This window comes from Buteo buteo, chromosome 31 (genome assembly GCF_964188355.1).
Source record: "Buteo buteo chromosome 31, bButBut1.hap1.1, whole genome shotgun sequence".
NCBI classification, from domain to species: Eukaryota; Metazoa; Chordata; class Aves; order Accipitriformes; family Accipitridae; genus Buteo; species Buteo buteo.
Genome location: NC_134201.1, coordinates 3,068,100 through 3,080,149, shown reverse-complemented (window position 1 = coordinate 3,080,149; position 12,050 = coordinate 3,068,100). Strand labels below are relative to the sequence as shown.

General features: G+C 63.1%; 3 protein-coding genes across 11 annotated transcripts; 1 reads left to right on the top strand and 2 right to left on the bottom strand.

Moving 5' to 3' along the window:
- The first annotated feature begins 2,127 nt into the window (after positions 1 to 2,127).
- Positions 2,128 to 4,263, top strand: LOC142026018 (uncharacterized). The gene is made up of 3 exons (XM_075018768.1): positions 2,128 to 2,217; positions 2,271 to 2,317; positions 2,588 to 4,263. The coding sequence occupies exons 1-3, from the start codon at positions 2,128 to 2,130 to the stop codon at positions 3,768 to 3,770; spliced, it is 1,320 nt and encodes a 439-aa protein (XP_074874869.1). The 3' UTR covers positions 3,771 to 4,263.
- Positions 4,264 to 4,418: 155 nt separating this feature from the next.
- On the bottom strand, positions 4,419 to 6,024 carry LOC142026061 (uncharacterized). Of its 9 annotated transcripts, XM_075018878.1 has the most exons (4): positions 5,631 to 5,903; positions 5,423 to 5,474; positions 5,319 to 5,370; positions 4,419 to 5,265 (listed from the first exon to the last, which is right to left on the bottom strand). In XM_075018878.1, the coding sequence occupies exons 1-4, from the start codon at positions 5,901 to 5,903 to the stop codon at positions 4,437 to 4,439; spliced, it is 1,206 nt and encodes a 401-aa protein (XP_074874979.1). In that variant the 3' UTR covers positions 4,419 to 4,436. The 9 variants fall into 9 exon arrangements, with proteins under 9 accessions (XP_074874979.1, XP_074874973.1, XP_074874980.1 ...); XM_075018872.1 differs by having other exon boundaries at positions 4,419 to 5,045; positions 5,201 to 5,265; positions 5,319 to 6,024; XM_075018879.1 differs by having other exon boundaries at positions 4,419 to 5,045; positions 5,201 to 5,370; positions 5,423 to 6,024.
- Positions 4,419 to 12,008, bottom strand: BCKDK (branched chain keto acid dehydrogenase kinase). The gene is made up of 12 exons (XM_075018886.1): positions 11,919 to 12,008; positions 10,734 to 10,898; positions 10,558 to 10,626; positions 10,124 to 10,234; positions 9,931 to 9,978; positions 9,576 to 9,695; positions 9,370 to 9,468; positions 9,208 to 9,281; positions 8,505 to 8,633; positions 7,956 to 8,045; positions 7,335 to 7,496; positions 4,419 to 7,236 (listed from the first exon to the last, which is right to left on the bottom strand). Exons 2-12 carry the CDS (start codon positions 10,893 to 10,895, stop codon positions 7,092 to 7,094), a joined length of 1,209 nt encoding a protein of 402 aa, XP_074874987.1. The 5' UTR covers positions 10,896 to 10,898; positions 11,919 to 12,008; the 3' UTR covers positions 4,419 to 7,091.
- Positions 12,009 to 12,050: the final 42 nt, after the last annotated feature.

The following is a 12,050-nucleotide window of genomic DNA, read 5'->3' as shown; positions in this document are numbered from 1 at the left end:
GGGGGATCCCCTATAGGGCTGGGCACTGACGTATAGGGAGCATCGGGTGTGTTCTATAGGGCTGAGCCCAACCTGTGGGTTCTCTATAATGTCCTAGAGGGCTGAGCCCCACGCTGGGGACTCTCCCACATCTCCTATAGAGCTGGGCACCCACGTATGGGCAGTTGCCAGCATCTCCTATAGGGCTGAGCCATACAGTGGGGACTCTCCATCGTCCCCTATAGGGCTGGGCGCTGGGGCACGGGGACCCCCCCATCATCCCCTATAGGGCTGGGGACTCTCCATTGTCCCCTAGAGGGCTGGGGACCCCCCCACTGTCTCCTATAGGGCCAGGCACTGGGGAACAGGGACCCCCCACCATCTCCTATAGGGCTGGGCACTGGGGCACAGGGAGCCCCCACCACCCCCTATAGGGCTGGGGACTCTCCATCGTCCCCTATAGGGCTGGGGACCCCCCACCATCTCCTATAGGGCTGGGCACTGGGGCACAGGGAGCCCCCACCACCCCCTATAGGGCTGGGGACTCTCCATCATCCCCTATAGGGCTGGGGACCCCCCACCATCTCCTATAGGGCTGGACACTGGGGGACAGGGAGACCCCACCACCCCCTATAGGGCTGGGGACTCTCCATCGTCCCCTAAAGGGCTGGGGACCCCCCACCATCTCCTACAGGGCTGGGGACTCCCCGTCATCCCCTATAGGGCTGGGGGCTAGGGACCCCCAACCATGTCCTATAGGGCTGGGGACTCCCTACCGTCTCCTATAGGGCTGGGGACTCCCTACTGTCTCCTATAGGGCTGGGGACTGGGGGACAGGGACCCCCCACCATCTCCTATAGGGCTGAGGACTCCCCATCATCCCCTATAGCACTGGGGGACAAGGACCCCCACCACCTCCTATAGGGCTGGTTACCCCCCACCATCCCCTATAGGGCTGGGGACCCCCCACCATCCCCTATAGGGCCAGGGACTCTCCATTGCCCCCTATAGGGCCGGGGACCCCCCACCATCCCCTATAGCGCTGGCCACTGGGGAACAGGGACCCCCCACCATCCCCTATAGGGCTGGGGACTCCCCATCGTCCCCTATAGGGCTGGGGACTGGGGAACAGGGATCCCCCACCATCCCCTATAGGGCCGGGGACCCCCCACCATCCCCTATAGGGATGGGCACTGGGGAACAGGGATCCCCCACCACCTCCTATAGGGCTGAGGACTCCCCACCATCCCCTATAGGGCTGGGTGCTGGGGGACAAGGACCCCCACCACCTCCTATAGGGCTGGTTACCTCCCACCATCCCCTATAGGGCTGGGGACCCCCCACCATCCCCTATAGGGCCAGGGACTCTCCATTGCCCCCTATAGGGCCGGGGACCCCCCACCATCCCCTATAGGGCTGGGCACTGGGGAACAGGGACCCCCCACCATCTCCTATAGGGCCGGGGCCCCCCCACCATCCCCTATAGGGCCAGGGACTCTCCATTGCCCCCTATAGGGCCGGGGACCCCCCGCCGTCCCCTATAGCCCCGATCCCCACCCCTCCTCCTCCTCTCCCCCTCCCCGCAGGCCGGCGGCCATGTCGTGGGCACTGGCGCGAGTCCGGGCCGAGGGCCGGGACCTGGAACGCCGGCTGCGGCGAGCGCCTGGCCGGCAACTCCTGGCGGGATTACGGGAAGCCGGAGCGTTGGGACCGACGGAAACGGCGGCGCTGGGACCCCCGGGGGGCCGGGGGTGGGCGCGGAGGCTGCGGGCGCTGGCGTTGGCGCGCGGCGAGGAGACGTGCCGCGTCCTCCTGAGCCTCTTGGCGCGGCTGGAGGAACCGGGACCGTTGGGTGAGTGTCGCGGCGGTGCCGGCGGCGCCGGGCGGTGGCCCTATAGGCGACGGTTCTATAGGGGTTTGGGTGTCGTGTGTCCGTGTCCCCCCCCCCCCCCGCTATAGATTTCTACAACCCCCGGTGCGACGCCGAGCCGTCCCACCGCTCCGACTGTCCCTGTTGTCACCCTGAGCGGGAAGGCGGAGAACGCTGGGAGGAGGAGGAGGGCGGTGAGGAGGAAGATGGAGACCGTGAGGAGGAGGAGGAGGGTGGTGAGGAAGATGGAGACCCCGAGGAGGAGGAGGGTGGCGAAGATGGAGGCCCTGAGGAGGAGGAAGGTGATGGTGAGGAGGAAGATGGAGACCACGAGGATGGAGACCCTGAGGAAGAAGGTGATGGAGGTGGTGAGGAGGATGATGGTGATGGTGAGGAAGAGGAAGGAGGTGACGCTGAGTAGGTGAGGGGGGAAGATGGAGACCCTGAGGAGGAGGAGGGTGGTGAGGAAGATGGAGACTCCGAGGAGGAGGAGGGTGAGGAGGAAGATGGAGACCGTGAGGAGGAGGAAGGTGACGGTGAGGAGGAAGATGGAGACCACGAGGATGGAGACCCTGAGGAAGAAGGTGATGGAGGTGGTGAGGAGGATGATGGTGATGGTGAGGAAGAGGAAGGAGGTGACGCTGAGTAGGTGAGGGGGGAAGATGGAGACCCTGAGGAGGAGGAGGGTGGTGAGGAGGAAGATGGAGACTCCAAGGAGGAGGAGGGTGGTGGTGAGGAGGAAGATGGAGACTCCAAGGAGGAGGAGGGTGGTGGTGAGGAGGAAGATGGAGACCCTGAGGAGGAGGAGGGTGGTGAGGAAGATGGAGACTCCGAGGAGGAGGAGGGTGGCGAAGATGGAGGCCCCGAGGAGGAGGAAGGTGACGGTGAGGAGGAAGATGGAGACCACGAGGAGGAGGAGGGTGGTGAGGAGGAAGATGGAGACCACGAGGAGGAGGAGGGTGGTGAGGAGGAAGATGGAGACCCCGAGGAGGAGGAGGGTGGTGAGGAGGAAGATGGAGACTCCAAGGAGGAGGAGGGTGGTGAGGAGGAAGATGGAGACCCTGAGGAGGAGAAGGGTGGTGAGGAGGAAGATGGAGACTCCAAGGAGGAGGAGGAGGGTGGTGGTGAGGAGGAAGGTGGAGACCATGAGGAGGAGGAGGGTGGTGAGGAAGATGGAGACTCCGAGGAGGAGGAGGGTGGTGAAGATGGAGGCCCCGAGGAGGAGGAAGGTGACGGTGAGGAGGAAGATGGAGACCACGAGGAGGAGGAGGGTGGTGAGGAGGAAGATGGAGACCCCGAGGAGGAGGAGGGTGGTGAGGAGGAAGATGGAGACTCCAAGGAGGAGGAGGGTGGTGAGGAGGAAGATGGAGACCCTGAGGAGGAGGAGGGTGGTGAGGAAGATGGAGACTCCGAGGAGGAGGAGGGTGGCGAAGATGGAGGCCCCGAGGAGGAGGAAGGTGACGGTGAGGAGGAAGATGGAGACCACGAGGAGGAGGAGGGTGGTGAGGAGGAAGATGGAGACCCCGAGGAGGAGGAGGGTGGTGAGGAGGAAGATGGAGACTCCAAGGAGGAGGAGGGTGGTGAGGAGGAAGATGGAGACCCTGAGGAGGAGAAGGGTGGTGAGGAGGAAGATGGAGACTCCAAGGAGGAGGAGGGTGGTGAGGAGGAAGATGGAGACTCCAAGGAGGAGGAGGGTGGTGGTGAGGAGGAAGATGGAGACCATGAGGAGGAGGGTGGTGAGGAAGATGGAGACTCCGAGGAGGAGGAGGGTGGTGAAGATGGAGGCCCCGAGGAGGAGGAAGGTGACGGTGAGGAGGTAGATGGAGACCACGAGGATGGAGACCCTGAGGAACAAAGTGATGGAGGTACTGAGGAGGATGATGGTGATGGTGAGGAAGAGGAAGGAGGTGACGCTGAGTAGGTGAGGGGGGAAGACGGAGACCCCCAAGAAGGAGGAAGGTGAAGAGGAAGAAGATGGGAGACCCTGACGAACAAGATGGCAGAGGCTCTGAGGAGAAGGACGGCAACGGAGATGGAGACCTTGAGGAGGATGAAGACCACCAGAAGGAAGGTGAGGAAGGTGGAGACACCACGGAGGAGGATGGAGATGCTGAGGAAGAAGGTGGAGATGCTGAGGAAGAAGATGGAGATGCTGAGGAGGAAGGTGGAGATGCTGAGGAGGAAGGTGGAGATGCTGAGGAGGAAGGTGGAGATGCTGAGGAGGAAGGTGGAGATGCTGAGGAGGAAGGTGATAACGAGCAGGAGGAGGACGGAGACCCTGAGAAGGAGGAAGGTGACGGTGAGGAGGTAGATGGGAAGGCTGAGGAAGAAGGAGACGCTGAGGAGGAGGATGGTGATGAAGACGGACGCCCTGAGGAAGATGACGGACACCTTGAAAGGGAAGATGAGGAGGAGGAAGACGATGATGAAGATGGATTTGGGGCAAGAAATGGGCTAGATGGGGCTTCCGGGCACCACAACACCCTCTCAGCCTTCCTCCCCCCTCCTCCTCCTCGTTGTCCCCCTTGCCCGGCCCTGGACACCTGCGTCCCCAATAAACCTTCTCCCCTCGGCACCAGCTGCAGCTTTAATGAGGGTGGCGACCCGCTCCGGTAACGAGGGAGGGGAGGCCTAACGAAGCCAAACGGGGTGGGGAGAGGTCAGGAACCCCAATGTCCCCGGTGGGTGGGGTGGGCACCCCAATGTCCAAGTAAGGGACCCCAGTGTCCAGGAGCACCCTGACCTCCGTGACGATGAACGTCCGACGTGGAGAAGGTTCTCCTGGAGCACCTTGATTTCCGTGACGAGGAACGTCCAACACGGTGACGTTCTCCTGGAGCACCCTGACTCCGTGACAATGAACGTCCGACGTGGCGGAGGTTCTCCTGGAGCACCTTGAAGTCCGTGACGATGAACGTCCGACGTGGCGAGGTTCTCCTGGAGCACCTTGACCTCCATTACGATGAACGTCCAACATGGAGGAGGTTCTCCTGGAGCACCTTGATTTCCATGACGATGAACATCCGACGTGGCGAGGTTCTCCTGGAGCACCCTGACTCCGTGACGATGAACGTCCAACGTGGCGGAGGTTCTCCTGGAGCACCTTGAAGTCCGTGACGATGAACGTCCAACGTGGCGGAGGTTCTCCTGGAGCACCTTGAAGTCCGTGACGATGAACGTCCGACGTGGCGAGGTTGTCCCGGAGCACCCTGACTCCGTGACAATGAACGTCCAACACGGAGGAGGTTCTCCCGGAGCACCTTGATTTCCGTGACGAGGAACATCCAACGTGGTGACATTCTCCTGGAGCACCCTGACTCCGTGACAATGAACGTCCGACGTGGCGAAGTTCTCCTGGAGCACCCTGACCTCCATTACGATGAACGTCCAACATGGAGGAGGTTCTCCTGGAGCACCTTGAAGTCCGTGATGATGAACGTCCAACGTGGCGGAGGTTCTCCTGGAGCACCTTGAAGTCCGTGATGATGAACGTCCGACGTGGTGAGGTTCTCCCGGAGCACCTTGAAATCCGTGACGATGAACGTCCAACGTGGTGAGGTTCTCCCGGAGCACCCTGACTCCGTGACAATGAACGTCCAACACGGAGGAGGTTCTCCCAGAGCACCTTGATTTCCGTGACGAGGAACATCCAACGTGGTGACATTCTCCTGGAGCACCCTGACTCCGTGACAATGAACGTCCGACGTGGCGAAGTTCTCCTGGAGCACCCTGACCTCCATTACGATGCACGTCCAACATGGAGGAGGTTCTCCTGGAGCACCTTGAAGTCCGTGACGATGAACGTCCAACGTGGCGGAGGTTCTCCTGGAGCACCTTGAAGTCCGTGATGATGAACGTCCGACGTGGTGAGGTTCTCCCGGAGCACCCTGACTCCGTGACAATGAACGTCCAACACGGAGGAGGTTCTCCTGGAGCACCTTGATTTCCGTGACGAGGAACATCCAACGTGGTGACATTCTCCTGGAGCACCCTGACTCCGTGACAATGAATGTCCAACACGGAGGAGGTTCTCCTGGAGCACCCTGACCTCCATGATGATGAACGTCCAACGTGGAGGAGGTTCTCTGGGAGCACCTTGACCTCCGTGACGATGAACGTCTGACGTGGCAGTGGGTGGTCTCCAGGTCCACCTTGACCTCCATGATGATCAACATCCAACACGGAGCGGAGGTTCTCCAGGAGGACTTTGACCTCCACGATGATCAACGTCCAACACGGGGGGGTTCTCCAGGAGCACTTTGACCTCCACAACGATCAACGTCCAACACGGGGGGGTTCTCCAGGAGCACTTTGACCTCCACAATGATCAACGTCCAACATGGGGAGGTTCTCCAGGAGCACTTTGACCTCCACGATGATCAACGTCCAACACGGGGGGGTTCTCCAGGAGCACTTTGACCTCCACGATGAACGTCCAACGCAGGGGGGTTCTCCAGGAGCACTTTGACCTCCACGATGATCAACGTCCAACACGGGGAGGTTCTCCAGGAGCACTTTGACCTCCACGACGATCAACGTCCAACGCGGCAGGGTTCTCCAGGAGGACTTTGACCTCCACGATGATCAACGTCCAACATGGGGAGGTTCTCCAGGAGCACTTTGACCTCCACGACGATCAACGTCCAACGCGGCAGGGTTCTCCAGGAGCACTTTGACCTCCACGATGATCAACGTCCAACACAGGGGGGTTCTCCAAGAGCACTTTGACCTCCACGATGATCAACGTCCAACATGGGGAGGTTCTCCAGGAGCACTTTGACCTCCACGACGATCAACGTCCAACGCGGCAGGGTTCTCCAGGAGCACTTTGACCTCCACGACGATCAACGTCCAACACGGGGGGGTTCTCCAGGAGCACTTTGACCTCCACGATGATCAATGTCCAACACAGGGGGGTTCTCCAGGAGCACTTTGACCTCCACGATGATCAACGTCCAACATGGGGAGGTTCTCCAAGAGCACTTTGACCTCCACGATGATCAATGTCCAACACAGGGGGGTTCTCCAAGAGCACTTTGACCTCCACGATGATCAACGTCCAACATGGGGAGGTTCTCCAAGAGCACTTTGACCTCCACGATGATCAACGTCCAACACAGGGGGGTTCTCCAGGAGCACTTTGACCTCCACGATGAACGTCCAACACAGAGGGGTCTCTGGGACCCAGGTGTCTGGGGTGGTGGGGCAGCGGGAACCCAGGCGTCCGGGCTGCCCCCCCCCCCTAGATTCGGAAGCTCTCCCCCTTGCCGTCGATGTGGCGGAGGCGCAGGTAGACATCGGTGCCCACCCCCTGCAGCGACTGCAGGCAGAGCGAGCCCCCCAAATACTCGGCGTAGGCCCGCGAGGTGGGCAACCCGAATCCGAACCTGGGGAGGGGGGGACAACCGTGGGTCACTGGGTGGGGTGGTGTCCTTGAGATTTGGGGGGGAGGGAACCCCTTTGGTGTCCCTCCATCGGGACGTACCCGTGCATGGGGCCGGCTTGGCCGCTGTTGCTGAGGTCCAGGAGGTTGCGGAAGGGACCACCCAAACGAGGGTCCTGGGCGCTGGCCTCGGCCGTGCTGAAGTGATACTCGGTCACCTTGTCCAGGAGATCGTGGGGGATGCCACCGCCTCGGTCAGAGATGCTGGTCGGGGGGACACGGGACATGGGGGACACCCCTCAAGGGACCCCCTGAAGCTGGGGGGGGGACACCCCCGTAGAAAGGAACGTCTCGGGGATGGATGTGGGCATGGGGACGCCGTGGAGAACCCCCCTGATTGATGGGAACATCTTGGGGACATCCACGGATGTGGGGACACCACGGAGAACCCCCCCGTGGGGCCACCACGAAGATCAGCCGCGGGGCCACGAAGACGCCACGGAAAACCTCCCCGGAAAACCTCCCCGTGAGGACGTGGGGATACCACAGAGACCATCTACGGGGACACCCTGGGGACCCTCAGGGAGCGAAGACCACCCTGGGGACACCACGGGGACACCACGGGGACTTCCCAGTAACTAAGAACACCTCGGGGACATCTACGGTGACACCGCGCCCCCCCCCCTCAGCCGCCCCCAACCCCGGGAACCCCCAACCCCGTACCGGATGACGAGGTCAATGTCGTTGTTGGCGATGGTCACCACGATGTCGGGGACGTTGTAGGGGGTGTCGAGGTGGGACTCCATCGTCGCCCTGCGCCGCCCCAGACGGTCCCCTATAGACCCCTATGGGCCCATACACCCCCCCTAGAGCCCCATATACCCCCCCTAGAGCCCCACATACCCCCCCTCGTGCCCCCAAACACCCCGTATAAGCCCCATATACCCCCATTAAGACCCTATACACCCCCTACGGGGCCCAGTAACCTCCTTTATCCTCCCTCCAAAACCCCGTAACTCCCCTAAAAGCACCACATCACCCCCATATCCCCCCCCAAAACCCCCTATATAATCTATAGACCCCATATCCTCGCTGTAAGCCTCGATACAACCCCCAGACCTCTATAACGGCCTACACAACCCCCTCTAAGGCCCCATACCCCGCCTCACCCCCCCCAAAAACCCCGTATCTCCCTTATAAAGGCCCACATCCCCCCTCTTTGGGTTCTATACCCTCCCCCCCATACTCCTCCGTCCCCTATAGCCCCCATACCTCATGGCGTTCTTGAGCAGCTCGGGCAGGACGTAGTCGAGGGGCAGGGGGATGAAGGGGAACCGCGCCGCCACGTGCCCGTTGATGCGCACCCGCGGCGCGTTCCCATACTGGTGCTCGCACAGCCGCCTGCGGACCCCGCGTCACCCGGACAACGCTCCCCCTCCACCACCCCGTCGCCCGCTGACCCCCCTCAACCCCGTACGAGCCCTCAGAGAAACCCCCCAGGATTCCCTACAACCCCGTAAAACCCCCCCAAGGGTCCCTATAGCCCCATAAAGACCCTCATGAGAATTTCTATAGGCACACGTAGACCCCACAGGATACAGAAACCCTTGTAGGAAATCCTAGAGCTCTACGCAGACCCTACAAAAACCCCACAGGACCCCCCTACAACCCCTTAGTGACCCCATAGTGCTCCTATAGCCCCATAGGAACCACCACAGAGCCCCTGTAACCCCATAGGAGCCCTTATATCAGCCCCTATAGCCCACAAAAACCCTGGTAGGGACCTCTGCAACCCCACAGCGCCTTTCTAGCTCCATAGGGACCCCCACAGAACCCCCAGAGAAAAGCTTACCGCCCCCCAAAATGCCCGTAGAAGCCCCTATAGCCTCTAGGGGGGAAACCGCATGGCCCCATAGGGACCCCTTCCCAGCCCCCTATAGCCCCAAGCCCCCTTATAGCCCCACAGGCGCCTCACCGGGCGAAGTCGACCCATTTCTCGATGAGCTTTTTGGGGGAGAGGCGGGTGCAGATGATGCCCACGAAGTCGGGCTACGGGGTGGGCGGCAGAAAAGGGTGAGGGGGGGGCACCTACGGGGGCTACGGGTGTCCCACCCACCCCGTAAAGGCACCGGCCCACCTTGTCCTCGTGCAGGGCCAGGTGGTGGGCGGCCAACATCCGCATCCCCAGCCGCGACGTCAGCGTCTTGTCCAGGAAGGGTCGCAGCAGCCGCTCGTCCTGAAAGACCCAGGCGTCCGGGGGGGGGGGGGGGGGCCAAAAATCCCAGGGGGGTTCTCCCCGCCACTCCCCCTTGCCCCCCAAAAAAGGACCCAGGCGTCCGGTACCTGGATGTGTCGTCGACATTCGCGCAACCCCTCGGCCAAGAGCGTCACCACGTCCTTGTGGTCCTCCAGCAGCTGCCGCAACAGCGCGCAGTAGCGCGCCTCGTCACCCTGCGCCTGGATCTGGGGACGTGGGGGGGACACCGGGAGGGGGTGACGAGGGTGACGGGTGACGGCGGGGAGCGGTCGCAGCGCCCCGTCGCCCACAAGCGAGGAGAGGTGACATTTCGGGGTCAGCCTCAGGGGGAGACGAGGATGAGGGGAGGGTGACGTGAGGACAGGGTGACGCAGGGACACGGGTGACACAGGTTGGGGTGACACGGGGTTGGGGTGACGCAGGGACACGGGTGACACTCACAGGCGGGAACTCGCTGAGCTTCTGGAAGGCACGGATGTACAGCTCATGCTGGGGAGGGGGACGACACAGCATCAGCATCCGGATGCGTGCATCCCCTCCCCGGACACCTGGGTCCCCCCCAGATGTCAGGGTCCCCTCCCGGACGCCGGGGTCCTCCCAGGACACCCGGGTGTCCCCCATCCCGAGGACGCACCACGTGGAGGATGGTGGGGTTGCAGCCGATGATGAAGGGGAGGCTGCGGAAGCCCTTGATGCGGTGGGCGATGCGCACCGGCAGCTCTTGCTGGAGGTAGCGGGCGCTCTTCTGCGGCGGAGGAGGGGGGGAAGAGGGGCAGCTGGGTGCCAGGGTTCCCCTGGGAGGGGGCTGGACGCTGGGGTCCCCAAACCAACCTGGGTCCCCAAACCCGTCTGGACCCCTGGGTCCCCCTGCGTTCCCTCAGACCCACCCACCCAGATGCCTGGGTGTCCCCCCACTAGACGCCTAGGTCCCCTGGACACCTCGGTCCCCTCCCGCCCGGACCCCCCAAAGCCACCTGGGTCCTCCCCCAACCCCCTCACCGGGATGCCTGCGTCTCCCCAAACGCCTGGGTCCCCCCACTCCAAGACGCCGGGGTCCCCCCCACTCACCAGTATGTGGCTGCCGTCCTGCGAGCGCCCCGAGTACAACATGGTGGTGGGGGTCAAACGCACCGAAGGCTGTTAGGGGGGACGGGTGTGACGTCACCCGGATTCTGGGGTTCCCCCTGGACACCGGGGTACCCCACCCTTGCCCCCCACCCCCCAACCGAACGCCGGGGTCCCACCTTCTCGGCGGCGACATCGATGGCAGGCTGGTGGTAGAAGGAGGTGACGGCTTTGGAGCGTTCCCGGGCCAGGTCAGGCGGGGTCTGGTCGGCGGCGGCCCGGGCAGGGGGACGGGGGGGCAAAGCCCCCCCTCGCCGGCCCCCCAAAACCCGCCGCAGCATCTCCTGAGGAGAAGAAGGGGTGTCAGGGGGTGGGGGAGCCAGGGCAGGGGGTCTGGATGCCTGGGTTCCCCCCCCCCAGGTATGATCACTGGGAGGGTTGGGTAGGTGAGGGGGAGATAGGGACACTGACACCCCCCCAAAGACCCACACAACCCCCCCAAGGGACCCACACAACCCCCCTCCCCAAGGGACACAGGTGTCCTGGCCCCACACACCCCCCCCAAAGACCCCCACCTCTGTCAGGGACCCCCATAACCCCCCCCACCAAGGGACCCAGGGGTCCTGGCCCCACACACCCCCTCAGGGACCCCAACCTCTGTCAGGGACCCCCAAGAACGCCCCCCCACCAAGGGACCCAGGTGTGCTGGCCCCACACAAGCCCCCCAAAGACTCCCACCTCTGTCAGGCACCCCCATAACCCCCCCCCCACCAAGGGACCCAGGTGTCCTGGTCCCACACACCCCCTCAGGGACCCACACCTCTGTCAGAGACCCCCATAACCCCCCCCCCCACCAAGGGACCCAGGCGTCCTGGCCCCATACACCCCCCCCAAAGACCCCCACCTCTGTCAGAGACCCCCATAACCCCCCCCCCCAAGGGACCCAGGGGTCCTGGCCCCACACACCCTCTCAAGGACCCCCACAGCTATCAGGGACCCCCATAACCCCCCCCCATAAGGGACCCAGGCACCCGGGACGCCCCCCAACACCCCCCCAGAGGGCACCCAGGCGTCCCAGACTCTCTTTTTCCCTCAGTGTCTCCCTCCAAAACCGCCTCAGGAGTCCCAAACCCCTCTCCCACCCCCCCCCAAAAGGAAACCCAAGAGTCCAGGCCCCCCTTTTCCCCTTAGTCCGTCCCCCCCCTCGCCTCGTCCCCTCAGTCACGTCTCCCGGACAGAACCCAGGCGTTCGGAACCCACTTGTCCCCTTCAACCCCCGACCCCACCAGCCAAAAAAAACCGGGTCTGGGACATCCCCAAAACCTCAGAGGGGACCCCAGCGGCCGGGCCCCATCTTCACTCACCAGCCAGCGGCCCCTAGGCGTGCGAGACGCCTCCCCCCCCGTGGGCTCCCCTCAGAATGGCCGCGTCCGTCCCCGTTCCCCCCCCAGCGCTCCCCTCAGAATGGTACGACCCACCCCGACGGGCGGGGAAAC

Coding starts and splice junctions, on each gene's coding strand:
- LOC142026018 (XM_075018768.1), top strand. CDS start 2,128: ATGGAGGCCCTGAGGAGGAGGAAGGTGATGGTGAGGAGGAAGATGGAG. Junction 2,218..2,270: donor GGAAGAAGGTGATGGAGGTG/GTGAGGAGGATG, acceptor GACGCTGAGTAG/GTGAGGGGGGAAGATGGAGA. Junction 2,318..2,587: donor GAGGAGGAGGGTGGTGAGGA/AGATGGAGACTC, acceptor TGGTGGTGAGGA/GGAAGATGGAGACTCCAAGG.
- LOC142026061 (XM_075018869.1), bottom strand. CDS start 6,024: ATGTTGATCATCATGGAGGTCAAGGTGGACCTGGAGACCACCCACTGC. Junction 5,371..5,422: donor TTCATTGTCACGGAGTCAGG/GTGCTCCGGGAG, acceptor ACGGATTTCAAG/GTGCTCCGGGAGAACCTCAC.
- BCKDK (XM_075018886.1), bottom strand. CDS start 10,895: ATGCTGCGGCGGGTTTTGGGGGGCCGGCGAGGGGGGGCTTTGCCCCCC. Junction 9,469..9,575: donor AATGTCGACGACACATCCAG/GTACCGGACGCC, acceptor TGGGTCTTTCAG/GACGAGCGGCTGCTGCGACC. Junction 9,282..9,369: donor TGGCCCTGCACGAGGACAAG/GTGGGCCGGTGC, acceptor CCCACCCCGTAG/CCCGACTTCGTGGGCATCAT.